Source organism: Pseudophryne corroboree, chromosome 4, assembly GCF_028390025.1.
Source record: "Pseudophryne corroboree isolate aPseCor3 chromosome 4, aPseCor3.hap2, whole genome shotgun sequence".
Classification (NCBI taxonomy): domain Eukaryota; kingdom Metazoa; phylum Chordata; class Amphibia; order Anura; family Myobatrachidae; genus Pseudophryne; species Pseudophryne corroboree.
The window spans coordinates 597,407,064-597,426,410 of record NC_086447.1 but is presented as its reverse complement, the minus strand read 5'-3'; the positions used below and the strand labels follow the sequence as shown (position 1 = coordinate 597,426,410).

Below are 19,347 nucleotides of genomic sequence, written 5' to 3'. Positions count from 1 at the left end.
AAAACCAAAACACAAAACCCGAAAAATTTCCGGTGCTCATCACTACTGCTTAGGCTCCATTGTCAGGGATACTGCTTAGGCTCCAATGCCAGGGATACTGCTTAGGCTCCATTGTCAGGGATACTGCTTAGGCTCCATTGTCAGGGATACTGCTTAGGCTCCATTGTCAGGGATACTGCTTAGGCTCCATTGTCAGGGATACTGCTTAGGCTCCATTGTCAGGGATACTGCTTAGGCTCCTTTGTCAGGGATACTGCTTAGGCTCCATTGCCAGGGATACTGCTTAGGCTCCATTGCCAGGGATACTGCTTAGGCTCCATTGCCAGGGATACTGCTTAGGCTCCATTGTCAGGGATACTGCTTAGGCTCCATTGTCAGGGATACTGCTTAGGCTCCATTGTCAGGGATACTGCTTAGGCTCCATTGTCAGGGATACTGCTTAGGCTCCATTGTCAGGGATACTGCTTAGGCTCCATTGTCAGGGATACTGCTTAGGCTCCATTGTCAGGGATACTGCTTAGGCTCCATTGTCAGGGATATTGCTTAGGCTCCATTGTCAGGAATATTACTTAAGGGGGGTACACACGGAGAGATCCGTGTTTAAAATCTAAGCAATCTGACTAGATTGCTTAGATTTTAAGCACGGATCTGCCGTGTGTATGCCCCCCAGCGATAGCGATACGTGACCCCGCGCATCGCTATCGCCGGTGCTAGATTGAGCCTGTATGCAGGCTCAATCTAGCGGGTCGCTCACTTCACCGTTGTGTGAAGTGAGCGGCCCTCCGTCCGTCCTCCTCCCCTCGCTCAGCACATCGCGCTGTGCTGAGCCGGGGGAGAGATATGTGCTGAGCGGTCTGTGTTAAGATCGCTCAGCACACATCTCTCCTGTCAGTACCCCCCTTTAGACTCTGTTGTCAGGGATATAACCTAGACTCCATTATCAGGGATATAACCTAGACTCCATTATCAGGGATACTGCATAGACTCCATTGTCAGGAATATTGCTTAGGCTCCATTGTCAGGGATATTGCTTAGCCTCCATTGTCAGGGATATTGCTTAGCCTCCATTGTCAGGGATATTGCTTAGCCTCCATTGTCAGGGATATTGCTTAGCCTCCATTGTCAGGGCTCCGTTGTCAGAGATATTGCTTAGGCTCCATTGTCAGGGATACTACTTAGGCTCCATTGTCAGGGATATTGCTTAGGCTCCATTGTCAGGGATATTGCTTAGGCTCCATTGTCAGGGATACTGCTTAGGCTCCATTGTCAGGGATACTGCTTAGGCTCCATTGTCAGGGATACTGCTTAGGCTCCATTGTCAGGGATATTGCTTAGGCTCCATTGTCAGGGATATTGCTTAGGCTCTGTTGTCAGGGATATTGCTTAGGCTCCATTGTCAGGGATATTGCTTAGCCTCCATTGTCAGGGATATTGCTTAGGTTCCATTGTCAGGGATACTGCTTAGGCTCCATTGTCAGGGATATTGCTTAGGCTCCATTGTCAGGGATATTGCTTAGGCTCCATTGTCAGGGATACTGCTTAGACTCCATTGTCAGGGATACTGCTTAGGCTCCATTGTCAGGGATATTGCTTAGGCTCCATTGTCAGGGATATTGCTTAGGCTCCATTGTCAGGGATACTGCTTAGGCTCCATTGTCAGGGATATTGCTTAGGCTCTGTTGTCAGGGATACTGCTTAGGCTCCATTGTCAGGGATACTGCTTAGGATCCATTGTCAGGGATACTGCTTAGGATCCATTGTCAGGGATACTGCTTAGGATCCATTGTCAGGGATATTGCTTAGGCTCTGTTGTCAGGGATATAGCCTAGACTCTATTGTCAGGAATACTGCTTAGACTCTGGGGGTCATTCTGAGCCGATCACACGCTGCAGTTTATCGCAGCGGTGCGATCGGGTCAGAACTGCGCATGCGTCGGCGCCGAAGGCCGTCGGTCCATTAAGATCGCCTCTGCCTGTCTGTCGCTGGGCAGGGGTGGGCGGAACGGCAGCCCGTTTCATGGGTGCGGTCCTGCCAACGCAGGCGTGGCCGGACAGAATGAGGGGGCGGGCCGCAGCGGCTGCGTGACGTCACACGCAGCCGCTACGGGCTGGGGAGCTAAAGCTGCGCTGGTCGGGAGCTACACTTGAAGTGCAAAGGCATTGCCGCTGCGGGGGGGGCGGCACTGACATGCAGGGCGGGATAGTCCTGTGCTGGGCGTCCCCCCGCATGTCAGTGTGAATGATCGTACCGCTCAGCACACATCTCTCCCGCCGGGGGGAGACGGGGGGGCCCGCTTATTTTACCCAGCGGGTGAAGTGAGCGACCCGCTAGATTGGCCTGTATGCAGGCCAATCTAGCACCAGCGATAGCGATGCGTGGGGCTGCGCATCGCTATCGCTGTAGGGGGTACACACGGAGCGATAATGCTCAAATTGCAGGGGTATAAGGTAGTCTTTTCCTGCAATGCCACGCCCCTTTATGCGAAACCACGCCCACTCCAACAAAACCACGCCCCTTTTTTGGCGCGCACGCCTTCGGCACGCGCATATTTATCCCTTTCTTGCTCCCAATTATGGAGCATGAAGGGGGGGGGCGCCGAATAATTTTTTGGCTTGGGGGAGAAAAATTTCTAGTTACGCCACTGTATGTAGAGTATATTTTTATTGATCTATCTGGTGGATTTTAGAGTAAGAACTCATTTTTGAAAAATGGTTCCTGATAAAGGCTTGCAATACCACTAAATGAAAAAGAAAAAAAATATTATACTTTATAGCACATTAAATTTGCTTCTCAATCCATGTGACTTGTCTTTCTCATTTTAAAACATGTTGTGATGTTTCATTCACTTGTGTGGAGATACAAAACTGACAAAACACTAGGGGTACTCTTGCAGACAACAATTTGTATATAGATTTTGACCTAAGCCTTATGTTACTCTCCAGATGTAATGGGTACTTAGTTGTAGCACTACATCATACATCATCCTGCTTTTTGCCATTGCTTAACCTGAAGATTATACACTTCAGAAGTGTAAACCTCACATCAGAGTCAAACCTTCCACCCTTTTACACCACCCCTTCATAGCACTAGGCCTGGATTTTCCACAGGCAATATAGGCAGCTGCCTAGGGCCCTATGTGCATTAAGGGGGCCACCAGGAGCCCAAATTTATAAAAAGGCTTTGAGGGCCTGAATTGCGAGGATGGGGTACGCTAAAGGGCCTCGATTAGAAAGTTTTGCAGGACCAGCACTGGGCCACTGGCAGGCTGCAAACCTGACAATTCTGTTCAGAATTACAGTAATCTGCACAGCACTCTCTGTACTTTCAGCCAATCACAGGGGTCACAGCCTCCAGTCAGAGCTCAGTCCGTTATGCTCTGACTTTTCCTGTTGAGCATCATGGCAACCTTGCAGTCGCATCTGCTTCACATGATGGGGGTCACCCAGCACAGGGCAATGCTGCCCACCATGTGAAGCACCTCCCTGCGATGCGATTGCATTTGAAAACTCGCCCCGTGCAAGTGTGAGAATTCATGTGTATGCCGTGCGAAAATTCCGTCAGACATCTGCAATTCCGTTCGCAACTCACTTACTATTGATTTTCCAGTCTGTGCATAGCCCAAGACTTACCCCTACAGTGCGATACAAACAGGCTGATCGGGGCTGGAGCTGACGTCACACACCCACCCTGAAACCGCTTGGGAACGCCTGCGTTTGTTCCTGACACTGCCTGAAAATGGCCAGTTACCACCCACAAATGTCCTCTTCCTGTCAATCACCTTGCAATTAAAATTTTTGCACCATGCTGTCGCTGTTTGGAGACACGCCTGCACATTGCGGTGCGTACGCCTCTGCAGTCATTCAATAATTGCGATCACAACAGCAGTCAGGTCTGAATCAGGCCCTAAATCCCATCGCTTCACTATTGCTCTTTTGTAAATGTAACTATCATGCTCCACACACCTATGTATCATGGTGGAACTCTTAGCAATCTTGCTGTAATTGAGGGGCATATTACTGAAGATCCAATGCTGTATTCACACTGCACACTTGCCAATTAGCACGTCCAATGTTATGGCTATCCCTAGGAGTAGTCCTCTTATGGTGTATACTGTACATTAATACACAGATCTTAATACCTTTTCAAAAGAGGGAACTCGTATTTACTAAGTTAAAGCATTACAATAAAGTTAAAGCATTACAATAAAGTGATGACATCACTCAAAGAACATCGGGGGTCATTCCGAGTTGTTCGCTCGTTATTTTTTTCTCGCAACGGAGCGATTAGTCGCTAATGCGCATGCGCAATGTCCGCAGTGCGACTGCGCCAAGTAAATTTGCTATGCAGTTAGGTTTTTTACTCACGGTATTACGAGGTTTTTTCTTCGTTCTGGTGATCGTAATGTGATTGACAGGAAGTGGGTGTTTCTGGGCGGAAACTGGCCGTTTTATGGGTGTGTGTGAAAAAACGCTACCGTTTCTGGGAAAAACGCGGGAGTGGCTTGAGAAACGGAGGAGTGTCTGGGCGAACGCTGGGTGTGTTTGTGACGTCAAACCAGGAACGACAAGCACTGAACTGATCGCACTGGCAGAGTTAAGTCTCGAGCTAATCAGAAACTGCACAGAGAAGTCTTTTCGCAATATTGCGAATCTTTCGATCGCAATTTTGAGAAGCTAAGATTCACTCCCAGTAGGCGGCGGCTAAAAGCAGCTTGCGAGCGAACAACTCGGAATGACCACCATTAATGGGTACAATAATTAAGAGCTGTTAGAAATTAAATGATCTTAAGTGATCACAATCTGTTAGTGTGACATAAAACTGATTCCTGATACATGTATTATTAAAGATAAATTGCAGAGAATGTTAGAAGTGCAAATAGCATAGGTATTAATAATATTACACTTTTATATAGATGTACAGTTAATTTACGCAATGTTATGAATCTTTGATATGTACTGTATGTGTTTGATTTTAATGTCTTAATTTAAGGTTGTCCATCGGGATTTAAAGCCCAGTAATATTCTCTATATGGATGAGTCTGGGGACCCCGAATCTATCAGAATTTGTGATTTTGGCTTTGCAAAACAATTAAGAGCAGAAAACGGACTGCTTATGACTCCTTGCTATACAGCCAATTTTGTGGCACCTGAAGTAAGTGCCTTTACATTTTTTCCATTTGTATGACTTATGCTGGATTCTTAATTCTAAATTACTTAAAAAGAAAAATATAGAATTTGCATGTGATAAAGTTTTCCCAGGGCTGTAACTAGGGTGGTGCGGTCAGTACTGCCACACAGAGCGCATATTTCCTGTATGTGGAACCGGCCACCACTGTGATCTCTAAGTTCCCCCACTGCCTAGTGTCCACTGCTATGTATATTAGTAGCGGGGCCCCTGGCTCCTTCTCTGCTGGGTGCACTGCTAACTACTGTATATACATTGAATCGTGGAGCGGGCAGTGACTGTCTTCTGTGCTCCGCCTCCTGCAGTGTATGCAGGGAGAGACATCATGATGTCATGTCTCACCATCAGAGGATCCGGATAGCCAGAGGAAGGGGCTGGGGCCGGAGAAGACACTGGAGGCTGGTACTGATACAGGGAACTGGGGCTGGAAGTGACACAGGGCACTTGGGCTGGAAGAGACACTGAGGACTGGGACTGAAAGTGATACTGGGCACTGGGGCTGGAAGCGACACTGGGGACTGGAAGAAACTCTGCCTATCACAACCTCATCATCAACATCACTGCTGGCTCAGGCAGGGTGGGGCCAGTCTGTCTGAATCAGATACTCCCAGAGTCTGGAAGGTGGACAGAAATGAGGTGTCAGGTCTAGGTTTCTGTCTGTTCCAGGAGGGGGCACTGGTGGGTCAGTGGTGGTGCGATGGAGGAAACGAGGAGGCTGGAGTAAGTTCCTGCACATGTGTGCAAATAATATTTATTGACAATGCACACAGGAAACAAAGGCAACTGGAATACTGGTGGTATGTGCATAAGAATCAGCATGGAAGCTGATAGAGTCTGGTTATAGAAAAGTTTCTTGGGAAAAGTTCAGTCTGGAAACCGATGATGAACAGAGGTTTAACAACTATCGGTCTAGGAACCGATGTAACCTGGAGCAATCGATGATCAGCCTGGGAATCGATGTTGAACTGGAACAATCTATGGTCGGCCTGAAAACCAATGGTAAACAGGAGCAGATGATGATCGGCCTGGTAACCAATGGTGAACAGGAACTATCGATGGTCGGCCTGGGAACCGATGGTGAACTGGAACAGATGACTATCGGCATGGGAACCGATGGTAAACAGGAACTATCGATGGTCGCCTGAGAGTCGATGGTGAACTGGAACAATCGGTGGTCGGCCTGGGAGCTGAATAGAGTTGCCTCCTCATCCCTTTAATTCTGGACATATTATTACACAGGTTCTGTGGCTGATTAAAATCAAGTGAAACGGAGTCTTGAAGTCAGCCAGCCACAAAACCTGTGTCATTTTCTATGAACTACGTATGCTTTGTATTTACCTCTTCTGTTTACTAGACAGCCCAGCACACACACCTGTTTAAATAACATTGATTAATTAGGCACTGCCCCATGCCTCAATAGACCTACTGCTCAGTTTTCCTCTTCAATAGGCAACCGTACCTTGTCTCTCTCATCCACTGTCCGCTATACTTTTAATATATGACAGTGGACAGCAGAAGTAGAGGTGCCTTAACCTATTCTTCTGTCACCAGAATTTTCAAGTACTCTCTCATCCATATGCCAGTATATCAGTTATCTGCAATACATGGGTAACAGAGGCAATGTGCAAGATTTATTGGACAGCAGAAGTACTTCTTTGATATTTATGCCACAAACCACACTCTCTCATTTGTTTCAAACAGATCAATACTGCCACACTTCACTGACTACGCCCAATCACGTTTGATCTTGGAAGCTAAGCAGTGATAGGCCTGATCAGTACTTGGATGGGAGACCATCTTGGAATATCAGGTGCAGTAATATCACAATCGAAAAAGCAGAAGTAGTGGAGAAACCTGTGGCTCCTATCACCATTCCACCAACTTTATCTCTCTCTAGATCAGTCTGGCACAAGGGCCTAGCAGTCATTTAATAGCTACTTACATGCAAGACACAATTAGACCAAGTCAGAGGTATTTTCTTTCCCTCTCTGCACTATATTGTACTTACCAGTAGCTAAAAGAGGCAGAACTTTACCGCTCTCCAGCAACAGTAAAGAGCAATACCAGATGGTATAACCATCAGTAGTTCTTTCACCACTGGAGCACACTACAAATGACTAATCTCTTTGTCTTGATTATAAATCATTTGTGCTCCTAAGTCTTAGATATTACAGATATCTTTGTTTTTAAATATTTTCACCTAAGGTGCATTCAAATTTGTGTGATATCACAAAGGCAAGGCTAGGGATTAACTAGGGTTTATTGAAATCCATACATAGTTAGCACTAATTAAACCTTGCCCTCCTTGAGGTAGAGTTATATTTTAACGCATTTTCATTGTCCAAGTGTGCCCTAACATAGGGGGTCATTCCGACCCGATCACACGCTGCAGTTCGCAGCGCAGCGATCGGGTCGGAACTGCACATGCGCCGCAGTGCGCTGGCGCATGCCGGACGGCTGATGGCCTCTGCTTGATTGACAGGCAGAGGCGATCGTTGGTCGGGAGGGGGCGGCACCACGGCGTTTAGCCGCTGTTTTTGGGGCGCAGTCCGGCCAACGCAGGCATGGCTGGGCCGTGCGGGGGGCGAGCCACTGCGGCTGCGTGTGTCACGCGCAGCCGCTGCGACCCGCGACGAGTAACTCCTGGCCAGCCGCAGGAGCTGCGCTGGCCGGGAGTTAGTCTTCAAGTACAAAAGCATTGCCACTGTGCGATGCTTTCATACTTGTGCGGGGGGAGATGTACTGACATGCGGGGTGGATTAGCCCTGTGCTGGGCGTCCCTCACATGTCTGGGAAGATGATCATAGCTGTGCTAAATTTAGTACAGCTACTATCAACTCGGAATGACCCCCATAGAGTCTTTCTTTTCTTTCCTCCTTTTTTGTAATTAATATGTGTCCAGAATTAAAGGGATGAGGTGGCAACCATAGAGCCGAAGGTGAATTAGAACAGAGCTACACAGGCAGTAGGTATACGAGCTTGCAGTAATGGAACCGGGGTTGGCTTAGCAGGAGACAGACTGAGAATTAGAGCAGGATTCTTGGTGTAGGTGAATTAGCACAGTACTGCCGCAGAATGATAACGAGCAGGTGAGAGTGGTAATGCAGCACCTGTAGAGTCTCAGACTGCTAGTAATTGCTGGAGCAGAATGCAGATGAAGCTGCAACCAAACTGGATGACTGGTACCTGTAATTCAACGGAGCACTGACACAGGAAAGTCTCAGAAGACTGCTAGTGAATACTGGAGCAGAATGCAGATGGAGCTGCACCAAACTGGATTGCTGTTGCCTGTAATTCTACAGGGCAAAGACACAGGGGAATCTCTGAAGACAGAAGACTGGAGCCAGGAGACCCTTGTTCACAGGATGCGACACATTGGGGGTAATTCCAAGTTGATCGCAGCAGGAATTCTGTTAGCAATTGGGCAAAACCATGTGCACTGCAGGGGAGGCAGATAAAACATGTGCAGAGAGAGTTAGATTTGGGTGTGGTGTGTTCAATCTGCAATCTAATTTGCAGTGTAAAAATAAAGCAGCCAGTATTTACCCTGCACAGAAATAAAATAACCCACCCACATCTAACTCTCTGCAAATGTTATATCTGCCCCCCCTGCAGTGCACATGGTTTTGCCCAACTGCTAAAAAATTTCCTGCTGCGATCAACTTGGAATTACCCCCATTGTTCAAGGCAATGATACTGAGCAGGAACTCTGGCTATATACCCTATGGTCAGCAGGGATTGGAGAATCAGTCATGTGAGCGCTCCAGTGCTCAGGAGTGGATAGCACCAATACAGCTGACTGCAGGTGTCATGGCGGCGCCCATACTCTGGAGATGGTGGGAATACATCTGGGTACACGCTGTATAGCAAGCGGGGTACACAGAGAGTCTCTGTACATTACAGGTAATCATGGAACATGCTGCTAGACTGAAGATGTGATCTCCGGATGCCAGCACATCAGAGCACCAGTAAGTGACATGATGCAAAATGCAGGGTCCTGACATGAGGTAGGCTGGAAACCAAAGATGAACTGCATAAACAACTAGCGATAGTATTATGTATACAATAGAGCAATACAGAGTACCAGGGTTGGACTGGTCCACAGGGGTGCAGGGAGAAACCCCCAGTGGGCCGCACTGCATGGGGGGCCCCACCCAAGTTCCAGACTGTGCACTCGAATTATACATTATACATATGTTACATTATTCTGCACAGGACTATGGTGTATTTTCTACAGTGCACTGTTGATAATCTGGTACATTATCATGCATAGACTAGCAGTATTTACTATATATATAATTATCAATGGTCCCAAACCATTCATTCTCTAATGGGTAGCCAAACCCCTATGGGGGCTGGCCACACGCCTTCTGGTGGCTAGCCACATCCATAATGGGGGTGATTTAGACCTGATTGCTGCTGTGCAATTTCGCACAGTGGGTGATCAGGTCTGTACTGCGCATGCGTATGCACCGCAATGCGCTGGAGTGTCGACGACTGCACCGGTCATCGGTACATATCGACGGGATGGTGCGAAAAAAGTGATTGCATGGGCGATCGCAAGGTGACTGACAGGAAGACGTTTGTGGGTGGCAACTTGGCAACTGACCATTCTGTAGGAGTGTCCGGGAAAACGCAGGAGGGACCAGGCATTTGGAGGGAGGGTTTCTGATGTCAGCACCGGTCCCCAGGGGTTAAAGTGAGCCGGAACGGGGCTGAACTGTGTTCCGTCAGTTCCACTTGGAGAAGGAACGCAGTTCCGCCTCCTCCGGCTCACTTAACCCGCTGTGTGCCGCCACCGCCGCTGGAAGATGCTGAGCACCCACTGAGATTGTGTTACCAGCGGGCGCTCGGCTACCAGCGGGCGCCTGGCTCTCTCTCCACAGCAGCAGCCGGAGGCAGGAGCTCAGTACTGAGATCCGGCTTCTGGCTCTGTCACTGTGCGCTATGGGAGAGACGTCATTACATCTCTCCCATAGTGCCGAGGAGCGGATGCCCAGAGGACTGCAGCGGTCGGACGCGGGAGCGGGGCACGGTGAGTATGCTGATTTTTGTTTGTTTTTTTCCTATGTGTAGCGGCGCTTCTATTGGGGTGCATTACTACTGGGGGCAAACTGCGTGGGGGCTAACTACTAGGGGCATTACTAACGGGAGCTAACTACTGGGGGCATTACTAACGGGGGCTGACTACTGAGGGCAAACTACAGGAGGGCATTACTACTGGGGGAAAACTACAGGGGGGCATTACTAGTGGTGGCAAACAACCGGAGGGCATTCCTACTTGGGGGCATTATTACAGGGTGGCTAAACTACTGGGGGCATAACTACAGGGGTTAAACTACTGGGGGCATTACTACTTGGGGGCAAACTACAGTATGGCATTACTACTGGGGGTATAACTACAGGGGTATTACTACTTGGGGACAAACTACAGGAGGGCTAAACTACTGATGGCATATCTACAGGGGTTAAACTACTGGGGGCATTACTACTTGGGGCAAACTTCATGAGGGCATTACTACTGGGGGTATAACTACAGAGGTATTACTACTTGGGGACAAACTACAGGGGGGCTAAACTACTGGGGGCATAACTGCAGGGGTTAAACTACTGGGGGCATAACTACAGGGGTTAAACAACTGGGGGCATAACTACAGGGGTTAAACTACTGGGGGCATAACTACAGGGGTTAAACAACTGGGGGCATAACTACAGGGGTTAAACTACTGGGGGCATTACTACTGGGGACTAAACTACAAGGGGGCAAACTAAAAGGGGGCATAACTACAGAGGTTAAACTACAGGGGCTGTACTACAAGGGGGCAAACTACAGGGGGCATTACTACTGGGTGCTAAACTACAAGTGGGCAAACTACTGGGGGCATTACTAACAGGCAAACTACACGGGGGATAAACTACAGGGGCTAAACTACTGGGGTCATAACTGCAGGAGCATTACCACTGGGGGCATAACTACTGGGGCTAAACTATATGGGGCTAAATGACTGGGGGCATTACTACAGGCAACATTACTACTGGGGGCAATACTACACAGGGGCATTACCATTAAGGGCATTACTACTTGCTCTCTTGCAAGAACAGAAACCCCCTGTGATTAATATAGTCATTTTTCCTCGGGGTGCACCACCAACAATCTTTAATCATTATATTATAACAAAGGAATAACATAAAAAACTGTTGGTATTTGTAATTTAACATCTATTCTAATAAGCGGTGCAGGATCAAACAAACTTTTTTCGATACTGGGGGCATTTTCTCCTTGGGCAGGGGAGGTGAGTTCCACCACCTCTCTAGGACCACTTTAAGCACTGCCGGTCCCGATCATCGCAGCGGCTGAGTAAGTCCTGGGCTGAGCAGAGACTGCATAAACTCATGTTTGTGCAGTTCTGCTACAAATGCGATCGCACACCTGCTCACAGCAAATACCCTCCCCCTGTAGGCGGCGTCTACCTGATCGCAGGGATGCAAAAAATGCACCCTAGCGATCAGGTCTGAATTACCCCCAATAACGGAGTCCTAAACTGCATTCCCCGGTGGGCCCTTCATGGCCCAATCTGACACTGCAGAGTATGTAGTTCCCCCACCTAGGCATGGTCAGCAGTCTTTCCCAAAACTCTGAATTCATGTTCCAGAAACAGGGCATACTTCAGCTTGTTGGTGACAAAGAAATCGGAGGATCCTCCAACAAAATACGGGACTCATACTAAGACTCATAACGAAAGCAATTATATATTTGGTTCTTCAGTTCTGGGGTGAGGGAATCTATAAAACCTTCCCATAACTGAAAGAAAGAAGCTGTCTTAATGGGGGTGTTGTATGTGATGCCGGCGGTCAGGCTCCTGGCAGCCAGCATACCGGCGCCGGTATCCCGACCACCGGCATACCAACAGCTGGGCGAGCGCAAATGAGCCCCTTGCCACCGTATCTATTCTCCCTCTAGGGGGGTCGTGGACCCCCAAGAGGGAGAAAATCTGTTGGTCTGCCGGCGGTCGGGATGCTGGTGGTCGGGATTCCAGCGCCGGTATGGTAGTCGTCGAGAGACCGGCCGCCGGCAACCTGAAGACCACCCCTTAATGGTATGCAGTTGAGTTGCTGGCAGTCGGGATCCCGTCGGTCAGGATACCGACGCTGGGCCCCCGACTACTGACAATGCTGCCAACCGTAATCCCAGCTAACAGGGACTATTCCCACTTGTGGGTTTCCATGACATCCATAGAGTAGGAATAGAACCTGTAGCTTGTCGGTAAATCCTACTGATCCCATATTAACCTCTTTATGCATAGTACTTTCAAGCCAATCCATTGACACTCAAGTTAAGCATCCTATGGCATTTATTACAGTAGAAGTACTAATGACTGTGGTTGCAAGAAGTTTGAGACGATGAGCTGCTGAATATTAATTATTTGCAGATGAATATTATATCTATGAAGATGGCGGTAACATAGTTGCCAGCCTCCGACTACTACTACTGCTTGATAAAAAAAAATAAAAAAAAAATGTTGAAATCAAGCTACAGAGCTGAAAATTTGCAATTTATTGTTCATAAATAAAGTGGAGAACCAGAATCTAGTGTATGAGAGAGTTATCAAAATACATTGCATCATCACCCTTTTCCCATTTCCATGATTATCTGATCTTTTAATCCAGCAGAGATATTTCTTGTGCTATAATAGAGAGTCAGGTTACTTAAATCATTTAAAATTAGCTTTTCGCTCTTGGAAATTCCAAAATGAATGCAATGCCCAAGAGAAAAAAAATGTCATTTACATTACAAATTATGATTTGCAACCTGTGGTTTAGCGTTGACGTAATAATGTACTTCTGTAAATGAATTATATTATTGGTAGCAAACATCAATGTGAAATTTAATAAGTATAAAGATTGATAATAAAATATATGTACACTGGTATTACACAATATGTTTATAAAGAGACAGTAAAGGGAATTCATCCTTCATAAAAAAAAAAAAATTCTAGCTGCTTTATACCATCAACACTCACTGCTCTGATTGATAGAAAGCTTCTATTCATTTTGCTTTCTTGACAGGTTCTGAAACGTCAAGGTTATGATGCAGCATGTGACATCTGGAGCTTAGGTATTCTGCTTTACACCATGATTGCAGGGTAAGGATACATAATATACTGTAGCAACGGACAACAGTGAAGCATGTGAGAATATTTTCTTGGTTAATAAATATTATGAATTTATCAACATTTTTTACTTTATGTTTTAAAAGCCCAGATTGTAAAAGGTGCTTACAGTTTTCATTTATCTTATTAATGTTCTCTTTACCTGTAACACAATTACTCAACCACAATTAATGATTGTTCCTTTCAAGAGTTTGTTATTGCCACAGCATTGTGACACAGTTGCAAAATGTATTGAGAAAGACAGACAGAGCACAGTAGAGTACATAGCAGAAAAATGTGTTCCACCTTCCCTTTATAGGAATAAATACGTCTCCACCGACAACAGCCAAGGGAGGCTAGTAGGGACAGTTTTATATGTTTTAATTCCCAATCACCATAGCTCTCCATGGATATAACTCTTACACCAGTACATGTATATGATATAACTAAGGGGAAGACTTATCAGAGCTTGTAGAGAGAAAAGTGGAGAGAGATAAAATACCAACAAATCAAACACATTTTCAAACACAACCTGTAAAATTGCACCAAAGCACTCCAAACGAAAACAAAAAAACCAAGAGATGCGGTTGAAGTCTTTACTGTATCTAGCACTAAAATAGCAGAGGAGAATGGATGTAATGGATCAAGTTTATAGCTGTCATCGTGTTGTCTGGAGCCTGTGTGACTGGGATGAAGCTCGTTTGGTCTGGATGACCGAGGTGCATGAGGAGGGGGCCCAAACGATTGGCTAAAATTTTAGAGTACATTTTCTGGTCCACATTTAGAAGCGATATTTAATTAGAACAATGAGTTGGGTCGCCAGGTTTTGGGATCGTTACGACAATTGCCAGAGTTGAGGCCAGGGGGAAAACAAGGCTTTTTCTAAGATTTGGGTAAAAGGATACCTGAAATGGGGGACTAGTTATTTTAAGAACTTCTTATAATATTTGGCAGAGAATCCGTTGGGACCCGGGGCAGCACAGGATCTAAGGCATTTAATAGTGGTGGCTGCTTCTTCTAGGGAGATACCTGTATTCGCGTTAAACATGGCGATCTGAGATTCTGGTAAACAAGGTAGCTGAATACCTGGCAAATATGAACATACAGTAGACTCTCTGACTCCTTGGAAGAAGATAAAACAGGTTAGGGAGCATTATAGAGGGAGTTGTAAAAAATTTAAAAATTCTCACCCATCACCTTAGGCTCATATGTGATCTAATTTGATTTTGAGTACAATTTATCAATCATACCCAAGGCCCACTTTCTTCTAAGTTTATAAGCAAGCATAATGTCTATTTTATTAGCTTTATCATAAACACATTGGAGCAGGAGACTGCATATGTTAGGCAAAGTGGGATGATATTTGGGATACTAAAGAGAGGGTTTCTTATGAGGGTTTTTTTAGCAGTGGAAGCTGCGCTGATCAAATAGCCATGAATATCTGCCTTATAGGCTTCCCATGTAATTCCTGGAGAGACATCTTAGAAGATGTTGTTGGCAAAGTAGTACAATGTACTGGTAAATTATTTCTTGAGATGGAAAATGTCAGAAGTAGTATGAGAAAGATACAGTAGGAGTCATTTTTAAAAACAATTTAGTATATTTTAGGCATGGTTCAGTGTGTACAGTATACAAGTATCTGGATTACAATTAATGATGCAATACGGTATGTTCTTTAGTTCACAATAAATTCCCTTTGCAGCTTTACTCCTTTTGCAAATGGGTCAGAAGACACACCAGAGGAGATACTAGCAAGAATAGGAAGCGGAAAATATGCTCTCACAGGCGGAAACTGGGATTCTGTATCTGATGCTGCCAAGGTATCTAGAAAAATTAAAAAGAATTTTAAGATGCTTTTCTTTTCTCTTACGTCCTAGGGGATACTAGGAATCCATTTAGTACCATGGGGTAGAGACTGGTCCACTTGGAGCCTTGGGCACTTTAAGAATTTGATAGTGTGGGCTGGCTCCTCCCTCTATGCCCCTCCTACTAGACTCAGTTTAGAAAATGTGCCCGGAGGAGCCGGTCATGTCTCTGGAAGCTCCTGAAGAGTTTTCTGCATTTATTTTATCTGTTTGTTATTTTCAAGCAGGACTGGATGGCACCAGCCTACCTGCTTCGTGGGACTTAGGGGCGGGGAACAGCCCAACCTCTTGAAGGGTTAATGGTCCCGTTTCCCGCTGACAGGACACTAGCTCCTGTGGGAACTATTCGCAAGCCCCACCATGGCGAGCGTACATTTCCGCAGCACGCCGCCACCCCTAACAGAGCCAGAAGAAAGAAGAGTGGTGAGTACTAAGCCCGTCCCGGTTAGCGGGTTGCCGGCCATTATTGAGGCATGAGGGTACAGAGACGCATGGCTTCTAACTGGGGCGGACTGCATCTCCAGACTCAGTACACAGTGCAGGCGCACAGTTTCTGAGGGGGCAAAATGAGTCTCAGTACACTATATGTGTATACAGTACCCAGACTGGAATTACAGACTTAAAAGGGGACTAACTTCATCTTAGGCACAAAATTACCTCAGCCAGTATTAAAAAAAACAAGAAGACTGCTCGCCATTGAAGGGGTGGGTCTTCACTATGAGCAGATCCAGCATCTCACCAGCGCCATTTTCCCTCTGCAGCGGACACAGACGCTGACTGACAGGGATGCGCAGCTCCTCCGGAGAGGCTCCAGATTACCTCAGTGGTACCAGGGGGTCATAGCAGGGAGGGAGCGATTATTAGTGTACTGAGTCCCTAATCTAGGTACTTAGTCTGCGACCCGGCTAAGCTTGGCATTAGCGGTAAGGGCGCCGTGTGCTGGCTCCATACTATCTCTGGACTCCATTAAGGGAATCGATGACTGAGTTTATGAAAAGAGACTCAGTACCCAAACCATCGTCTCAGTACCCTGCCATTTGTTAGCAAAAACGTACTTTGGCCCATATCCTGCAGTCTAACTCTGATGATGAAGGGTCAGACATGGAGGAGGGGGAGGTGGACTCAGGGGTGGGGTAGGCTACTCTGTCACAGGGAATAGAGGCTATCAGAGAAGTTCTGCATATCCCTGATAAGGTGACAGAGGAGAGTGAGGAATCTTATTTTAATATAAAAAAGAAATCCTCAGCCACTTTTCCTGTGTCAAAGGAACAAAATACCCTGTTTGAACAACCGTGGGTTAATCCTGATAGGAAATTTCAATCCCTAAAAGGTTTCTATCATCTTTTCCTTTTCTTCCTGAGGATAGGAAAAAAATGGGAAAATCCACTGATAGTGCATGCATCAGTATCCAGGCTGTCACGAAAAATTGTATTGCCTGTTCCGGGTGCAGCCTCCCTGAAAGACATGGCTGATCGTAGAATTGAGACCACACTCAAATCCTTGTGTCCATACTCACTATAGCATGTGGGTACATTACTAAAGCTATTGCCAAATGGTTGGGTAACCTAATTGAGGGGTTAGGTACCTTGCCTCAAGGGGAGATTATTTTACTGCTGCAACATATAAAGGACTCTGCGAACTTTATGGTGGAAGCCATAAAAGAAATAGGCTTGCTTAATGCACGCACCACTGCTATGGCAGTGTCGGCACGCAGGGGCTTATGGCTACGCCAGTGGTCTGCTGACGTGGACTCCAACAGGCGTGGAAGGCCTATCCTTCACAGGAGAGGCCTTGTTTGGAGATGAACTAGACAAATGGATCGCCAAGGCTACTGCGGGTAAGTCCACATATCTTCCTTCTGCAGCTCCCCCAGCCAGGAAGGCTTACTCAGATTACAATTTACAGTCCTTTCGGACAGCCAAGTTTATGGTCAAAACCAGAGGTTCTTCTACAGCCACCAGAGGTGCTAGAGGTAAACCACGCAACCCAGCAACTGTCGGTTCTCAGGAACAGAGCTCTAGCTCTGCTTCCTCAAAGCCTTTAGCATGATGGTGGACCGCAATGCCTGGAAGACTGGCGGGTGGGAGCCTGACTAATATTCTTCAGTCACATCTGGACAAGTTTGTGCCAGGGTTCCTGGGTCATAGATCTTATTTCCCAGGGCTACAGACTGAAGTTTCAGGAGCTCCCACCTCACAGATTCTTCAAATCATACTTAACAGTTTTGCAAGAGGCATGTATAACTTTACAGGACGCCATTCAAAAACTGGTACAGACTCAGGTCATTGTTCCAGTTCCACCTCATCTGCAAAACAAGGGGTATTATTCCAACTTGTTTGTAGTACCGAAACCAGATGGTTCAGTAAGACCGATTTTGAACCTCAAGTCGTTGAACCTGTACTTACGAGTGTTCAAATTCAAGATATAGTCTCTGAGAGCGGTGATCTCAGGTCTGGAGGAGGGGAAATTCCTAGTGTCTCTAGATATCAAGGATGCGTACCTTCACATTCCTATCTGGCCGCCTCATCAGGCTTATATACGGTTTGCATTGCAGGACTGTCACTACTAGTTCCAGGCCCTGCCATTTGGTCTCTCCATGGCACCGAGACTTTCACCAAAGTGATGGCAGATATGATGTTTCTACTCCGCAAACAGGGAGTGAACATAATTCTGTACCTGGATGATCTTCTGATAAAGGCACCATCCAGGGAGCGGTTGTTGGACAGCATTGGCCTCTCAACCAGACTACTCCTGGAACCGACGCAGAGGCTTCCTTTCCTGGGAATGATACTCGACAGAGTCTCAGAGTGTTCCTTCCCTTGGAGAAGGCTATGGTAATCCAGTCAATGGTTCGGGCTGTCCTGAAGCCAACCCAGATCTCTGTGAATCTGCGCATTCACCTTCTGGGGAAAATGGTAGCTTCTTACGAGGCGCTTCAGTATTGAAGGTTTCATGAGAGGCCCTTCCAGCTGGATCTGTTGGACAAATGGTCCGGATCGCATCTTTACATGCACCAGAGGATCCGTATGTCGCCAAGAGCCAGGATTTCCCTTCTGTGGTGGCTACAGACTTCTCACCTCGTCGAGGTGAGTCTACAGACTTCTCACCTTGGAGGTTCTGGATTCAGAATTGGATTCTGCTAACCACAGACGCAAGCCTAAGATGTTGGGGAGCAGTCACTCAGGAGGTGCAGTTTCAAGGAAGATGGTCAAGTCGGGAAGTCGTCCTACCAATAATCATCCTGGAACTCAGGGCAATCTACAACGCCCTTCTTCAGGCCTCATCTCTACTTCGGAATCAGGCCATTCAAGTCCAGTCGGACAATGTTACGGTGGTAACGTACATAAACCGACAGGGTGGAACGAAAAGCAGTGCAGCAATGTCAGAGGTGTCAAGAATTCTCCTCTGGGTGAAAAAACACGCCGTGGCATTGTCGGCGGTCTTTATTCTGGGAGTAGACAACTGGGAAGCAGACACAACCTGCACCCGGGGGAGTGGGGCCTCCACCCGGAGGTGTTCTGGTGGTTGACACGTAGGTGGGGATATCCACAGATCAACATGATGGCCTCTTGAGTCGACAAGAAGCTCAAGCGGTATTGTTTCAGGTTGAGGGACCCACAAGCAGTGGTGGTAGATGCTCTGACAATTCCGTGGGTCTACCAGCTGGTGTACATGTTTCCTCCACTTCCTCTGATCCCAAGAATTCTAAAGAGAATAAAAAGGGAAAAGGTTCAAGCAATACTCATTGCTCCAGACTGGCCGTGAAGGGCCTGGTACATGGATCTTCTTGAGATGCTGATCGAAGATCCGTGACCTCTTTGTGAGGATCTTCTGCAACAGGGCCCCGTTCATCTATCAGAACTTACCGTGGCTACATTTAATGGCATGGAAGTTGAACGGCTGTTTCTAGCCAGGAGAGGGATTCCTGACAAGGTCATCCCAACTGAGATCCAAGCCAGGAAGGGGGTAACATCTAAATATTACCACCGTATAGAAGAAGAAGTATGTCTCTTGGTGTAAAAGCAGACAATATTCTGCGGTGGAGTTTCATCTGGGACATTTCCTGCTTTTTCTGCAGTCGGGAGTGGAGGTGGGCCTACGTCTAAGCTCCATTAAAGTCCAGATTTTGGCCTTGTCTATTTACTTTC

The 19,347-nt window shown here is 46.8% G+C and overlaps 1 protein-coding gene and 1 pseudogene across 1 annotated transcript in view; both read left to right on the top strand.

The window, feature by feature from the left end:
• RPS6KA2 (ribosomal protein S6 kinase A2) overlaps positions 1-19,347 on the top strand; it is a 349,845-nt gene that overhangs the window by 313,975 nt on the left and 16,523 nt on the right. Inside the window, exons 17-19 of the mRNA XM_063917551.1 lie at positions 4,990-5,151; positions 13,252-13,328; positions 15,037-15,154. Of these exons, the coding sequence (XP_063773621.1) occupies positions 4,990-5,151; positions 13,252-13,328; positions 15,037-15,154 (357 nt within the window). The remainder of the gene's footprint in view (positions 1-4,989; positions 5,152-13,251; positions 13,329-15,036; positions 15,155-19,347) is intronic.
• Positions 6,888-7,006, top strand: LOC134913100 (5S ribosomal RNA; annotated as a pseudogene).